General features: G+C 40.7%; 1 protein-coding gene across 1 annotated transcript; it reads right to left on the bottom strand.

The window, feature by feature from the left end:
* Positions 1-1,987: 1,987 nt before the first annotated feature.
* si:dkey-102g19.3 (uncharacterized protein LOC566752 homolog) lies at positions 1,988-16,472 on the bottom strand. Its single transcript, XM_067375428.1, has 10 exons — positions 16,424-16,472; positions 16,243-16,344; positions 15,849-15,941; positions 14,895-15,032; positions 8,329-8,436; positions 8,018-8,137; positions 5,360-5,503; positions 3,428-3,565; positions 2,471-2,581; positions 1,988-2,302 (listed from the first exon to the last, which is right to left on the bottom strand). Exons 1-10 carry the CDS (start codon positions 16,470-16,472, stop codon positions 2,007-2,009), a joined length of 1,299 nt encoding a protein of 432 aa, XP_067231529.1. The 3' UTR covers positions 1,988-2,006.
* Positions 16,473-16,991: the final 519 nt, after the last annotated feature.

Here is a 16,991-nt window from a genome sequence, read left to right as displayed (position 1 = left end):
GCGTCCGGGGACAGCGCTGGAAGATTTTTACCTCAACCTCAACATTGCTAAAGGCTACAGCAATGAAAATCATTAAAAAATGCTTAAAAGGTTTGCAAATCAATTTATTACATTTATTGTCAAATCAATTAAAGGAATCCTTGCTGTGTGAAGTGGGATATCTGAGAACTGTACAGAAAATAGATATAAACTATACAAGTTAATGTAAAGTCCCAGGATTGAAAAAACAAAGTCTGTGTGTTAAAAGGCCGATGTGGACACAAGTGTGGTCTGAATGTCTGTGTGCTTTCGTGAAACGTGTGTCTGACTGTGGTTATGTGGGCTTTACTGAGAAAGAAAAAAACAACCCGATCTCCTGGAACTGCACATGCATTGCATGAATTCATGCTTTCATGTGGCGTGCTCTTTCAAAGAAAGTCATCTTTTATGAAAATTCACCTATTGACTGCCTAGCAACAGCATTTTAACCAACACAATCAGCTGACACATTGCAGCAGCTTATTTATGGTCATGTAAGTAGGAGTTTATATAAGTGTATATTGTCTTGGGTATGTTTTTTTGTAGGCCTATAGTTTAAACGGTCTGTTGACTAGTATAATGTGCTTCAAAGGGTTAGTTCACCCAAAAATTGAAAATTTGGTTCCTCATGTCATTCCAAAGCTGTAAGACTTTCATTTTCTTTTCTTTTTTTCAATTTTAATTTTGGGGTGTTTCAATGAATTTTAATTTTTCAAGTGCACTTCACCAAATCTTTCTAATTTAATAACTAAAATCATATTTTCTTGATATGAAATTTAAAAAAAAATCATTTTGGACATTTATACATTTTCTTTCAAAATGTCATCAAAGGCATTATTTCATTAAATATACTGTAGATTGTTAATCAGTTCATGTGGACTGGAACACTTCATGTCTGGATACACATATGGCTGATTTTCTATTCTTTCCTTTAATGATCATACCTGTATGCTATGGTTCTTATAATAAAATAATTTAAATAATATTTTCGATACACTTCAATACACATTTCTTACTTCCATGGCTTTAAAGTTAAGCATATGATGGCAACCGAGGTCAAAATTGGTAATGGGGAAATAACTGTCTGTTAGAACAAACTACTACAAACTTCCATTACTAAATTCTGTATAAAAACTCCCATCATGCACTGCAGGATCAATAATTATTGTCACCACTGTAATAATTGTGCATTTTCAGAAGTGAAACATGACGATAGCATTTGTTTGTTGCATTTCTGTAGTAGTCAAACCTCGGTCAAGAAACTAAAGAAAATGAAAGATACCTCTTTGTAATGGCTTTTCAAGCTGCTCTGCTTCTTCAATCTTTTGATTCAACAATGCGCAAGTGTTTACTGTGAAACACTACCGCACTTGCTTAAAAGCAAATTATTTTAAAAACATAAAAGGGTCAAGAGCACAACTAAAGCAAACACTGACTTCCATGATGGTGGCATCATTTTTTGCCCAATAAAACATCAACATATAAACCTCTGTTAATTCTCTTCTTCTGAACTTCTGTAGAAATATGACAGTCAAAATGGTTAGTGATAGGTAAAGCTAGAAAAGCTGTTTGTGGAGTTGTTTAATCAGATCTTTAGGGATTAAATGTCTTTTCAGTTGATTTCATTTAAGGATTTGGCTAAAATCAGTTGCAGTTCTTGTGTTTCTCTTTTCTTCAGTGATTCTGCTTGTTAACAGCAGGTGTTCATCACTAATGCTCAATCATCACTTAATTAATTGCTTAATTATCTCATTAACTTTAACTCTGCTTCAGTGTTATTTTAACACTATTTAGAGAGGGACCAAATGTACTCTGAGCAGAGTTAATTAAATAAAATAATAATAATAAGGAATACTTTGTTTTATTATTTCAATACACTTCAATACACTCATGACTTTAAAGATAAGCAAATGATTTCAGACAAGACAATCTTTATAATGCACTGTAATTTATCAAATTGCTCCTGATGTGGGCCCTTGCTGCTGGATTCAGTGCAGCAGGAAGTAGGAGAGCAGAGAACGGCAGAGGAACAGGAAGCTCTGGGAGACACTCTGAGCACCGTTAGATGTGGATCTCTGGGTGACACTCTGAACACGGTTACATGTGGAGCTCTGGGTGACAATCGGAGCACTGTTATATGTGGAGCTCTGAATAGCACCGTTACACAGGTTCCCCTCACAGCATGTGATGTTTCCATGAAATCCTAAAATCGTTCCTGGCTCTTGATCACAGGCAGATTTCGATGCACATCCTTTCGTAGCCGCTGACTGATGTGAAGAAGGTTCTGTTAAAAAGAATGAAAACAGAAGTGCAGAGGTGATGTGCCAAACTGGATGCGTATAAAACATTTCTGATTTTTTCCATCATATTTTTATGAAGGCAACTGACGTCAAAATTGAAAAGAAAAGAAATGAAAAGAAACTACTACAAACTTCCATTATTAAATTCTTACCGAATGCAGTAAAGCAGTACTCTTCATTCCCCCAACAACTGATTGTTTTTGAGCAGTCCTCTTCATCACAAGTGAAACATCTCTTCCCATTGGGGATATGAGAGAACGAAACTGCAAGAAATATTTTCTTTTTATTTCTTTATTAAAAAATATAACATTTCAATCGACCTACATCTCAGCTGTGGGATTTACATTAATGTGTATTGAAAAAAATCTTGCAACATTTATATATATAGTGTGCAAAAGTCTTAGGCACGTCAGTATTTTCACCCCCCAAAAGAGTTTTAAGCCAGTTGTTTATATATTTTGCTGCAGTGTGTCAGTAGGAAATATCAGTTCACATTTCCAAAACATTCATTTTGCCATTATTTGTAATAATGCAGTGAGATTTTTTTTAATGCACAATAAGTCTGACAACAGCCAGTGCTCCACACGGAGATCTGATCTCATAAATAAAATCCATTTATGACATTATTTTTTAAAGCATCCTCACTTTACAGCATTTTTACACAAGTGCCTAAAACTCTTCACAGTACTGTAGCCTTGCAGGTCGGTTTCTTCAAGCATTTGAAGACACGGCCACAGTTCTCCTGGATTTAGTTTGTCTCAGTTTCATCTGTTTCTTCATGTAATCACAGACAGACAGTCAAATATAACATTGCAAATATGCAATCAAACTACATTTCATTATTATTATTTTTTTATTTTTACACAAATTGTGTATTCATTAATATTAAATAAAAATAAATATATTTTTGGATTGTCAGACCGGGGAAACAAACACATTTTCCTTAACGAGAGCCTTTAGCCAAATAATCAGCCCTGATCCACTTAGCAAACAGATTTGATCACTAAATTATGCTGTACCAGTTTATAGTGATGCACAACTCTAACATCTACAACAATATCTTACATACATTAATTATACTTAGTTCATGGTCAAATAAAGGATGATACCTGATGATTGTCGATTGCAAAGGTTGGTGTTGCAGCATTTGGAACTATGTTCTCTTATCCAGCAGCCTGTGCCAAGAGACCAGCTTTTACATTCATGTGGCTTAGCACACCCATAAGATATGGTTTCATCCGTTATGCCTACATAAAAAGAGAAATGAATGAATGAGCAGCTCTGGTTCATACAACTACATGATACACCAAGGTCAATTATGACAAATGAAGAAAGAACACTATTTTAATACTACTTTATTCATCTTCTCAGATGCCTCATGTCTACAGAAGACAATACATTTTTTTGTAATACATGTTGTAGAACTATACTCATTTAGTAATGAAAAAAAAAAAAAAAATGTTAACTGGTGCAATGTCTATAATAACATTTTTATACATGATTAGTTTATCAGAAAACACAACTACTTTTGAGGGGTCATCAATAAAGAAAGATGCTTTGGCACACAGAATCGTGTAGTTATGGCATACTACGGACAAAATGCCCTGAAATTATTTGTCCTCAGTGTGATATCTACTGTTTTTTTTTTGTTTTTTGTTTTTTTTCAGAACATTCAGAAAGCATGAAATTGTTTGTATTCAAATCCAAATGTTTGTCACTGTAATTTTACTTTTAATTGAAACCTATTTATTATGGTACATATAATAAGATGTACCATATTTGAACTAGGGAAATTAATTTCTCAAAGTGCCGACCAAACTCCATAAAGTTTGAGAACAAAGGACAAAAAACACTTGGAAGGGTGGAGCTGACAGACCTGTTTAAAAACTAATGCCCCGCATTTTAGCATTGCTTTTTGCCATGGCTTTCGCTGACTCGTGCGGACCGACCATCGTCCTGCCTGCACGTTAAACCGGTCACTACAACTCATCAACTTCCGTGCAAGAACCTTTGTTGAACCAAAGACTATAGAATAACACAAGACGCCTCACTCACTCAGGGAGAAGTGCAACGTGCAATATGTCTGAATCCTATGGTCTGAATAAGTCCCGCCTTCTCAATAAGAGCCAATCGCCGATTGGTAAAGTCATCGCGCCACTGCAGCGGCCGTTAGAAGCTCTGGTTCCTATAGAAACAGTCAGACGCGCGCCTCCGAAATGAAACGTGCATTTAGGACTGCGCATTAGCTTGATCTAGCCTGAAATTTTTTTTTTTTTGTCATGATTCGAGCGTTTAGAAACAAAATTTATAAAACATTTGTTGTCAGATTTCATTGGTGATTTCAAATATGAAATTTAATTAAAAGCTTGACAAACAGCTTTGGAGAATTTGATGTTTCCCCATTCAAAGAGATAGGAGCTGCACTTGAATGCCGGAGAGGAGTTTCAAAGATGTCCGCCGAGTGAAATGACTTGTTTTAAATGGACTTTGGTTGAACTAGACTCGCTCAAAGTGTGTTGTTTCCAGCAAATTATTGAGACGCAGAGAGACAATGCGTAACCAGCAACCGATCCACAAAGATTTCCTTCCTGCAAAGCCAATAACTCCACTCATCATCGAACACTGTCCCTCAGAACTCTTGACCGACCTCCAAGCCAAGCACCGCAAAGATTCCTGCAACTACGTCACGAAGGGAACACCCCGACACTATACTGGGGTGTTAGGACCCATACAAACCACAGGGTGAGCACCCCCTGCTGGCCTCACTAGTATTGTAGTTTATGTAGTTTTTCATTCATTCATTCAATCAATCAGGGACAATACACATCAAAATACATAAAAATCAATGTAAAATGTGCAGGATTAAGCCAGGGTGGCTAATTTTCATCTATTCCCAGGGCAGGTTGATGCTAAAAAAATAACAATACAGAAATACAAAATTTTTAACACTAAAATTCCTATTAATATTCACAAGTAAATGTGTATGTGCGAACATTTTCATTTTGCCATTGTGAGATGTGAATAAAGATGGAGTACAATACCTTTGCCGGGGCATGCAGCGTGTTTGTACTTAATCCGGCTCGGGATCCTGTCCCGTTCCCGTTGCCGGTTATCTGCCTCTTCTCTATAGGGTCCTATCACAATGAAAGACAAAATTGGGGGGAACAAAAACAAAAAATGAAACACTTTGGGTTGACATTGTTTGGTATGACATACCTTGTAAAACGTTACATAAATAACATTTTTAATAATTTTATAACTATCTTAAATAGCTTTTAATTAATTGAGAGCATACATGGAATACCTTTTACACAAAAATGAACTAGTGATGCCAAAAATATTGAAAATAAGAAAAGGTGACCAGTTACATGACTTAAGTTATACATTTTCCCTTATGCTTTGATATCCTAAAATCATGATGATTGGAGGGAAAAAAACAGACATTTGCATCGACCCAAATTCTGATGTTTCAGGAAACCTGACCAAACTGCCATAAAAAAGGGCAAGAATATCATCTGGTGAAAAAGCAAACAAGATAAGTAAGATGCTAGGCATTATGTAATAAATGCAAGGTCAACAAATGCCTGCTTTCTCTTTAGCAGTACCAGTAAATTATAACAGAACAAGTGCACTTAATCATACTCAGCTTACCAAAGTATTCTACTGATTTTGTAGTTCTGCAATTGGCAGTGTAACATGTTGTCGTCTTTGAACAATAATGAGCTTGATTCCGGCATTCATAACAGCTCAGAGAGAATCCTTAAAAGACACAGAGACATTCATTGACCAATTTACACCCACAAATATCTTTAATACGCTGTGTTTACTGTACCTCCAGTGAGAAGAATTAAAAGAAGAACAATGGAGACTTGAAGATGCATCTTGGGACGGAACAAGAATGAACTCAAGGTTTCATTTTCCTTTTATGTCTGCTCAAATAAGGGAGGGTTTTTGTCACACTGGCTGACAGTTAGCCCACATCAAAAACAAGAGCTGCTCGACCCCTTCTACATACTCACCTCTGTCAATAAACAACCTGCTGAAAACTGGAAAAGCAGCCAAAACTCCTCTAAAATCATGAAACCAAACCACCATACATATATAAATTGATTAAAAATGTAATTAAAATTGCCTCAATTGCAAATATTTGAAAAAAAAATTGATGCGCCTCTTGATGCAAATAACATTTATTAAGACAAGTCATTTCATTCGGCAGCCATCTTTGAAACGCCTCCAAAACTGTTCGCCAACCTTACGATTAAATTTCATATTTGAAATCACCAATGAAATCTAACAACAACCGGCTCATAAATTTAGTTTCTAAACGCTCGAATCATGACAAAACAAATATTTTTCAGGCTGGCTCAAGCTAATGCGCATACGCAGTCCTAAATGCACGTCTCTTGTCTCATTTTGGAGGCGCGCGTCTGACTGTTCAGACTGAAACCGGTGATTCTAACGGCCGCTAAGTGACGCGATGACTTTACCAGTCGGCGATTGGCTCTTATTTAGAAGGCGGGACTTATTCCGCCATATTGCGCGTTACACTTTCTCCCATTCAAAACAATACGAGTGACACGTCTTGTGTTATTCTATAGCTTTGTATACTGTAGATTATGTTAATCAGGACTGGAACACTAGTGCTTCATGTCTGGATTCACTTATGGCTGATTTTCTGTTATTTCTTTGAATGATCATACCTGTTCTTAGAATAAAATAATAATTTAAAGAATAATTTGTTGCTGTTTTTATTTCAATACACTTAAAGGTACTATTTGTGATATTTTTTTCCGCTAGAGGTCGCTAGAGGCCTATTCAAAACAAAGGCGTAGTTTGATGACGTTTTAGAGCGGAAACTTGGGACATGTGGTCTCCATCTCAAAGGACGGTGCAAAAGAATAGGGATTGGAGTCAGGAAGAACTCATGTTCGTGGATGCGATTATTAACGTTACTGTAGTATAAGGCAGAGCAGGAATGAGTGTTGCGGGAGCTGAACGAGGAGCTGGAGCGATTGATCAACACACGCCTCACAAGCAGCGGGACTTTTATTATGACACAGTCGCCGGCGTCGCTTCCGCTTTTCCGGTCATGAGTTTACGGGAGCTGTCCTTGTCGACAGAACCAGCGGCAGATGGTAAACAGTAATTATGTTCCATAAATAAGTAACACAATCCACCATAAAACATACAAGAAGTAAATAAGGAACTGCTTGAAGCAAGCTAGTGGTTTGCTGGACGCTAGACACTACTTCCGCATTTGTCCACGGCACTGTTGTCATGTGGTTTCTACTTCAGTAGAGTCGGTATCAAAGGGTAACTGACGTCATTGACAGGCGACTGCACTGCCCCGTGTCACTGTTTAGAATGGGAATTTTTCTCATGATTTACAAGTAGTTGAAAACATTAGAGAAATTGTTAGTAATCAGCTGGACAAAATATATAACACTAGCCTAGTGGTTTTTGGATATTTTACTGCAAAAAATGTTCATATTGTACCTTTAAGTACACTTCAACACACTCATGACTTCAAAGATAATCAAATGATGTCAGACAATACAAGCTTTCTTTATAATGCACTGTAATTTATCAAATTGCTGCTGATGCGGGTCCTTGATGCTGGATTCAGTGCAGCAGGAAGTAGGAGAGCAGAGAACAGCAGAGGAACAGGAAGCTCTGGGAGACACTCTGAGCACCGTTACACAGGTTCCCCTCACAACATGTGATGTTTCCATGAAATCCTAAAATCTTTCCTGGCTCTTGATCACATGCAGATTTCGATGCACATCCTTTCGTAGCCGCTAACTGATGTGAAGAAGGTTCTGTTAAAAAGAATGAAAACAGAAGTGGAGTCCATCACAGAGGTGATGTGCCAAAACTGGATGCGTATAAAACATTTCTTTTTTTTTTTTTCATCATATTTTTATGATGGCAACTGATGTCAAAATTGGTAATGGGGAAATAGCTGTCTATTAAAAGAAACTACTACAAACTTCCATTACTAAATTCTTACCGAATGCAGTAAAGCAGTAGTCTTCATCCCCCCAACAGCTGATTGTTTTTGAGCAGTCCTCTTCATCACAAGTGAAACATCTCTTCCCATTGAGCTTATGAGAGAGACCTGCAAGAAATATTTTCTTATTTTTATGTATTTATTATAAAATAACACTGTGATCAAACAACACTTCAGCTGTGGGATTTACAGTGAAGTGCATTGGAAAAAATCAAGCTACATTTAGTGCAAAAACTACCAATTTTGCCAGATTTATCATAAATAAGTTTTCCAAAAATATCTTGTCCTCAGTGCAGAAGTCAAACTTGTAGAGGAGAGTATATGTAGGAGTGGTTCAAGCATCTCAGACATAATAGGAACTTTTCCTTAAAGGGTTAGTTCACCCAAAAATGAAAATGTAATTTATTACTCACCCTCAGGTTGTTCCATGCCTGTATGAGTTTCTTTGTTCTGCTGAACACAAAGGAAGATATTAGGAAGAATGTTTGTAACCAAACAGTTGACGGGCGCCGTTGACTACCATAGTATGAAAAAAAAAAAAAAAATACAATGGAAGTCAATGGGGCTCATCAATTAATGGGGCTCAGAACAACCTGAGGGTGAGTAAATGATGACAGAATTTTCATTTTTGGATGAACCATCTCTTTAACCCCTTAAGCCCTGTGTTACAGTAGACGGACAGCAGACACAGGTATTACTTTTCACAGTCTTTATTTTGACCACAGGAGAGCAGGGAGAATGAAACAGGTGAGATAACTTTGCAATGGAATGACTTGAACGGATGATACTGGGAATAGTTACTGTCCTTATCTTTGTAGGGAGTGAACACTGGAGAACTGGAGATCGCTGGAGCACTTGGAAGCAGATGGGGAACACACTCACGAGGCAGACGAGGAACACACTGGGAATCAACACAATGGAGACAGGTAGGTATTCGAAGAGGAGTCCTTGAGGTAAGCATAGACTTGTGAGGGTATGCAAACGAGACCGGACGTGGAGTGCTGTGAGTGTGAGTGTTTTGTAGTGCTGCTGATGAGGGGAGTGATGAGGTGCAGGTGGCGGTGATCAGTATTCTGGAGATGGTGCGCGCTGTGATTGGGTGACGTTGGAACCTGACGTGTCTGTGACAGTACCCCCCCCTCCACGGCCCGCTCCAGAGGGCAGAGAACCCCGACGCCGTGGTGGTCGTCCTCTTCCCCGCGGTGCCGGTTTCTCAGGGTGACTGTCATGGAAGGTTTGGAGTAAACTGGGGTCTAAGATGTCGTCCCTTGGGACCCAGGAGCGCTCTTTGGGACCATATCCTTCCCAATCCACCAGGTATTCAAGCTGACCACCACGACGCCGGGAGTTCAAGATCTCTCGCACCTCGTACGCAGCTCCGTCCTCCACGATGAGTGGAAGGGGGGGTTCGGCGGGAGCCACGTCAGGTCCTGTGGGAAGAACAGAGGGATGGTGAGCTTTGAGGAGTGACACATGAAAGTTGGATGTATACGGTACCCTTGTGGAAGCTGGAGTTGATAAGTGACCGGGTTGACCTGCTTGACGATGGGGAATGGGCCAATGAACCTGGGACTCAGCTTTCTGCAGGGCAGACGCAGTCTGATGTCCTGGGTGGACAGCCAAACCTTCTGACCGGGCTGGAATACTGGGGTGTTAGAGCGTCGGAGGTCGGCTACCATTCTGCGTCTGCGCAGGGCTCGTTGTAACTGGTGGTGTGCTGAGTCCCAGACCATCTCGCTCTCTCGGAACCAGTAATCCACTGCAGGAACGTTGGAGGGTTCCCCATCCCAGGGGAACAGTGGGGGTTGGTAACCGAGTACGCATTGAAACGGTGTAAGCCCAGTAGTTGACTGTCGGAGAGAGTTTTGAGCGTACTCGGCCCAACCCAGGAACTGGTTCCAAGAGTCCTGGTGGTCATGACAGAAGGTACGGAGGAAGCGGCCAATCTCCTGAACCTTCCTTTCCGTCTGCCTGTTCGACTGGGGATGATATCCAGATGTGAGGCTGACGGCCACACCTAGGAGTGAGTAGAAGGACTTCCATACACGGGATATGAATTGAGGCCCACGGTCGGAGACGATATCTTCTGGAATTCCGAAGTATCTGAAGACTTGGTTGAAGAGTATTTCGGCGGTTTCCATTGCAGTAGGTAATCCAGGAAGTGGAATCAAACGACATGACTTTGAGAACCGGTCCACAACAACTAGGATGGTGGTGTATCCGTCTGAGACAGGGAGATCAGATATGAAGTCCTTTCTTCTGACCATGTTATGGGACTCACGATGAGGGAGCTAGGAATGATGGGTTCTGGTTCCTCAGTTCTTTCTTCAGGGGCATGCAGACGGGAGAGAGTGTCCGTCTTTCACATTTTTTGTACCAGGACGGAAGGAAATGGTATAGTTAAAGTGGGAGAAAAACATGGCCCAGCGGGCTTGTCTAGGGTTCAATCTTTTCGCAGAGCGAAGGTACTCCAAGTTCTTGTGATCTGTTAACACTAAGAAAGCGTGCTTGGCTCCCTCCAGCCAATGCCTCCACTCTTCCAAAGCAAGCTTGATCGCTAGAAGTTCCCTGTCTCCGATGGAATAGTTTACTTCCGCCTGGCTGAGCTTGCGGGAGAAGAAGGCGCATGGATGGAGTCTACTTGGGGTCCCCTGCTGCTGCGATAATACCGCTCCCACTCCGGTGGTAGATGCGTCCACTTCAACAATGAATTGCTTCTCTGGATCAGGGTGTACGAGTAAGGGAGCGGTAGTAAAGGCTTCTTTGAGCTGGTTGAAGGCGTTGGTGGCTGCCGGGGTCCAGGACAGAGACTTGGGCTGGTTGCGGAGTAAGCTGGTGAGTGGATGGGCAATAGAGCTGTAACCTTTGATGAATCTTCTGTAGAAATTGGAGAAGCCGAGGAATCGCTGGAGTTCTTTAATGATGGTGGGTTCTGGCCAGTTGGTAATGGATTCCACCTTCCTCTCGTCCATCTGGATGCCACTGTGGTCTATGTTATATCCTAGGAATGAGACGGAGGGTTGATGGAATGTGCATTTCTCAGCCTTGAGGAACAGATGGTATTGGCGAAGGCGGGTGAGGACCTCCGCAACGTGTTGGCGATGTTCGGCCTGGCTCAGGGAGTAGATGAGAATGTCGTCTATGTAGACCAGAACAAACCGATGGAGAAACTCCCGGAGCACCTCATGAATGAAGTCCTGGAATACGGAGGGGGCGTTGACTAGTCCATACGGCATGACCAAGTACTCGTAGTGGCCAGTAGGGGTGATGAAGGCGGTCTTCCACTCGTCCCCCTCACGTATCCGGATGAGGTTATACGCGCTGCGGAGGTCCAGCTTCGTGAACACAGTGGCACCACGGAGATGTTCTAGGGCAGCTGGGACGAGAGGAAGGGGATAACGAAACTTTATTGTTATTTTATTGAGTGCACGGTAGTCAATACAGGGCCGCAAGCCTCCGTCCTTTTTAGCCACAAAGAAGAAGCTGGAAGCAGCAGGGGAAGTAGACGGCCTGATGTAACCTTGGGCGAGGGCTTCCTTGATGTAATCCTCCATGGCCTTCTCCTCCGGGATGGAAAGCGGGTAGATCTTTCCTTTGGGCACTGGTTCACCCGGAAGCAGGTCAATGGCACAGTCCCACGGCCGATGTGGAGGCAGCTTGGAAGCCCGCTGAGGGCAGAATACGTCACTGAAGGGGGCGCAACACTCGGGGATTTCCACAGAACGCTGTTCAACAGGACTTTCGATAGACGTAGCGCAGAGAGAGAGATCATGTGAGGAGTTGGTTGGAACTGGCAGATCCGTCAAACAGTGCTTGAAGCAAGTGTCGCCCCACTTCAGGACTTCGCCCGTTTTCCACGAGATGGTCGGATTATGCTGCTCCAACCAGGGGCGCCCCAGAACCACGTCAGCGGTGGAGTCCTCCAGAACCAGCAGATGCGCCTCTTCTTGATGTAGGAGTCCGACTTGAATATGAACGGGTCCTGCCATGGAGCAGACGCACTTACGGCTCAGGGGTCGGCCGGTTATGGAGCGGATCTTGTAGATAGTCGAAGTCGGGGAGGTCTTGATGCGGAGTTGACGACAGAGGGCACCAGAGATAAAGTTGCAGGCGGACCCCGAGTCGATGAGCGCGACCACTGTAAGTGAAACATTGGCGGCAGTAAGATTGACGGCAGTAGTGAGTGGTTTCATCTTATGCCCCGGTTCACCACAATAGAGGCAGAGACGAAGGGTGAGGCGACGGCGGCGTTCTTCATAGGATAAGCGAGAGTTTTCAACCTCCATGGATTCGTGAGCTGGTTCTGGGGTGCTGACGGGTTCGGATCGGCAGAGCGGCACGGTGGAGAAGAACTGGTCCTGGTGCTCTTGGAGGCACGCCTGCATGCGAGTGGCGCAGCGGATGGAGAGCTGGATGAACTTTTCTAGGCCGATGTTGTCCTCGCATGCAGCGAGTTGCAGCCGCACCCGAGGTTCCAATCCTTGCCGGTAGTTCGTTATCAGGGCTTGTTCGTTCCATCCGCTGAGGGCTGCAAGCGTTCTGAACTGCAAAGCATACTCATAAACTGACAGGGAGCCTTGTCTCAAATTATAGAGTTGCTCACCAGCTGAACAGTCTGTGATGGGTTTTCCGAACACCTCCCGGAAGTGGGAAACAAACGACGAGTAGGATTGGGTAACAGCGCCCTGCTGGGACCAGATGGAATCGGCCCATTTTAATGCTTTGCCGCTGAGCTGAGAGATAATGAACGCTATTTTGGCGGTGTCACTCGGGTACAGGTGCGGCTGCATCTCCAGGACCAGTGTGCATTGCAGCAGGAATCCGCTGCAATCCTCCGCCGATCCTGAGTGGGACTGGCGTACGGCGGCAGTGAAGGAGGTATGTTGACGTGCTCAGTGGGGCTAGCTGGTGCTGGTGCAGGTGATGATGGAGGAACTGGAGATGGTGGCGACGGATGAATGGTGAGTGTGCGCCGAAGCGCGTCCACCAAATCCTGAAAGGGGTCGGGTTGGCTCATCCTGGGTCAACGGTGTTGGTCCGGTCTTCTGTTACAGTAGACGGACAGTAGACACAGGTATTACTTTTCACAGTCTTTATTTTGACCACAGGAGAGCAGGGAGAATGAAACAGGTGAGATAACTTTGCAATGGAATGACTTGAACGGATGATACTGGGAATAGTTACTGTCCTTATCTTTGTAGGGAGTGAACACTGGAGAACTGGAGATCGCTGGAGCACTTGGAAGCAGATGGGGAACACACTCACGAGGCAGACGAGGAACACACTGGGAATCAACACAATGGAGACAGGTAGGTATTCGAAGAGGAGTCCTTGAGGTAAGCATAGACTTGTGAGGGTATGCAAACGAGACCGGACGTGAAGTGCAGTGAGTGTGAGTGTTTTGTAGTGCTGCTGATGAGGGGAGTGATGAGGTGCAGGTGGCGGTGATCAGTATTCTGGAGATGGTGCGCGCTGTGATTGGGTGACGTTGGAACCTGACGTGTCTGTGACACCCTGAGGGTATTTTCAGAGTTTTTTTTAGTGACACACAAAAAGGAAAAAGGTAAAGTTTAGTAACTCCAAAACTATAGCAAGGAGAGTCAAAAGGTTGGTATCGTATCATTTGAAAGGAAACTTTTTAATTTAACTTTTTTTTTACAATTTGGATATTCTCATGCTGAGAAACTGTAGATAAACAGCAAAAAAGGGAAAATATACATATCTTTCTAATTTAAAATGGAATATCTCATGAAGGAAATATGGTAGCAGGTTCATGTTCCTCTTTATGTGAGCTGTATCTGGATCAAATTTTGTGGTGATAGCTTGAAGAAATCAAAGGCTATAGCATTTGGAACAAAGGTAGGCATTTTTGTTTTTTTTGTTTTCTGAGTGACACAAATAAAATGACTCATAACTTCAAATCTCTAGCAAGGAGAGTAAAAAGGTTGGTATCGTTTGAAAGAAAACATTTTACATTATCCTTCTAATTGTATTTTACTCCGTGAGATCTTTCAAATAACATATAACATGATTATCTGAGCTGTATGATGTTTTTTGACACATTGTTGTACATAGTAAAAATTTTTTCCTAAATTATTATTATTTTTTTAAAAATATATATTTTTCAGTAAATAATTTAGCAGTCAGCAGTACTTAGGATTTAATCAAACTGACTACATTCGTTTGCAAAGTTCAGACTCTAAGCTTTCAAATAACACCTATTTTGTGATTATCTAGTCAGGAGTTTTGAAAAATATAATTATTAATTTTTTTATAACTAGGTGGTGCCTAGAGGGTGGTACACTCCGTTTTAGATTGATGACTCAGCACTCTTGAACAAAATTGGTGGATGCTTTAAAAAGCTGAGTTTCTAAGCTTCAAAATGACATTTTGTGTTATTCCTGTCAGTGGTTGCTTAATAATTGATTATTAATTTTCTGTCCCACCTGCGGGACATTTCGGGTTTAAGGGGATAATTATGCAGTTCCAATTTATCTATATAACAATATCTTACCTAGCGTGTTCCCTTGATTATACTTAGTTCATGGTCAAATAAAGGATGATACCTGAAGCTTCTCGATTGCAAAGGTAGGTGTCGCAGCATTCGGAAATATATTCTCTCGTCCAGCAGCCTGTGCCAAGAGACCAGCTTTTACATTCATGTTGCAAACCACACCCTCTAGAACTGGTTGCCTCCCTTCTGCCTACATAAAAAGAGAAATGAATGAATGAGCAGCTCTGGTTCATACAACTACATAGTACACTGAGGTCAGTTATGACAAATGAAGACTGAACATTTTTAACATTATATACATAATTAGTTTATCAGAAAACACAGCTACTTTTGAGGAGTCATTAACAGAGAAAGATGCTTTGGCAAACAGAATTGTGGAGTTACGGCTTACTGCAGACAAAATGCTGTGGAATTATGTGTCCTCAGTGTGATGTTTATTGTCTGTTTTTTTCTTTCAGAACATTCAGAAAGCATGGAATTGTTTTCAAGCGAATGCAAATGTTTGTCACTGATATTTAATTTTTTAATTTTTTTTTTTTTAAACCAGGTAAGTGTTTACATGTCGGACTGTTGCTTGTCTGATGTTTCTATAGTTAAAGTCAAAACCACATTCACATTCACACTATGGTGAACAATGCACTTACAGGTTTGCACTATTTAAGAATATAAGTGTAATAAACATTGTGACAGACATTGCTGAAAAGATATAAGCACTTTGAGAATCCAAGATGACACTGGGGTGTTCACTCCATTTATGGTTATATATATATATATATATATATATATATATATATATATATATATATATATATATATATATATATATATATATATATATATATATATTTTTTTTTTTTTTTTTTTTTCAATTTTTCTGTATATAAAAAATTTATAAGTCTAAAATCCCTATAAAGGTAACAAGTAAATGTGTGCATCTAAATGTCCATTTCGCCCTCATCGTGAGATGTGAATAAACAGGCTATAAAGATGATGGAGTACAAAATACCTTTTGCAGGACATGCAGCGTGTTTGTACTTAATCCGTCTCGGGATCCTGTCCCGTTCCCGTTGCCAGTTATCTGCCTCTTCTCTATAGGGTCCTATCACAATTAAAGACAAAATTAAAGACAATTTTTTTTTTTAAAGTAGCACTATATCCCTTAAATGGGACACTGAAACACTTTGGATTGACACAACGTTTGGTATGACATACCTTTAAAATAATGTTTTCGATAATTTTATAATTTTAACTTTTAATTAATTGAGAGCATACATGGAATTTTTAAGTTCATTTAGATTAAAATGAACTATTGATGGCAAAAATATTGAAAATAAGAAAAGGTGACCTGTACAAGTAACAGTCAAGAACAGTAAAAGTTCACTTCATCATACTCAACTTACCGAAGTATTCTAATGTTTTTGTACTTCTGCAATTTTCAGTGTAACATGTCTTCCTTGAACAATCTTGTTGATCCATGCATTCGTAACACTCCAGAGAGAATCCTTTAATGACAAAAACACAAGAGACATTCATTGACCTATTTCAGCCAAAAATATCTTTAATACGCTGTGTTTACTGTACCTCCAGTGAGAAGAATGAAAAGAAGAGCTATGGAGACTTGAAGATGCATCTTGGGACGGAACAAGAACGAACACAAGGATTAATTTTCCTTTTATGTCTGCTAAAAAGGGAGGGTTTTTGTCACTCCCCTGGCTGACAGTAACCCACATCAAAAACAAGAGCTGCTCGACCCCCTTCAACATACACTCAGCTCTACAAGTCTGATGTCTTCACTGAGCAAATGCTGCATCGTGGCACAACATTACAGTCTAGAACTTTAAAATTCTCATGCACACATTTAACCCACATATTGATAAATCACAAATATTATATTATACTTCATTTATAGACCAATTAAATTTGTGATTAAATTTGCTAGTTTTAGCTGGAAAAGTGGCCAAAACTCTTCTAAGATCATGAAACCGAACCAACATACATATATAAATTGATGCAAAAAATTGCACCAATTTTTGATTAAAAATGTAATTAAAATATTTGATTAGAATTGCCTCAATTGCAAATATACAAAAAAATGATGCACCTCTTGATGCAAATAACATCACATTTATTTCCATCAAGAGGTGCATCA

This window comes from Chanodichthys erythropterus, chromosome 22, assembly GCF_024489055.1.
Source record: "Chanodichthys erythropterus isolate Z2021 chromosome 22, ASM2448905v1, whole genome shotgun sequence".
NCBI lineage: Eukaryota > Metazoa > Chordata > Actinopteri > Cypriniformes > Xenocyprididae > Chanodichthys > Chanodichthys erythropterus.
The sequence above is the reverse complement of the archived record's forward strand: the minus strand, read 5'-3'. Positions and strand labels throughout refer to the sequence as shown.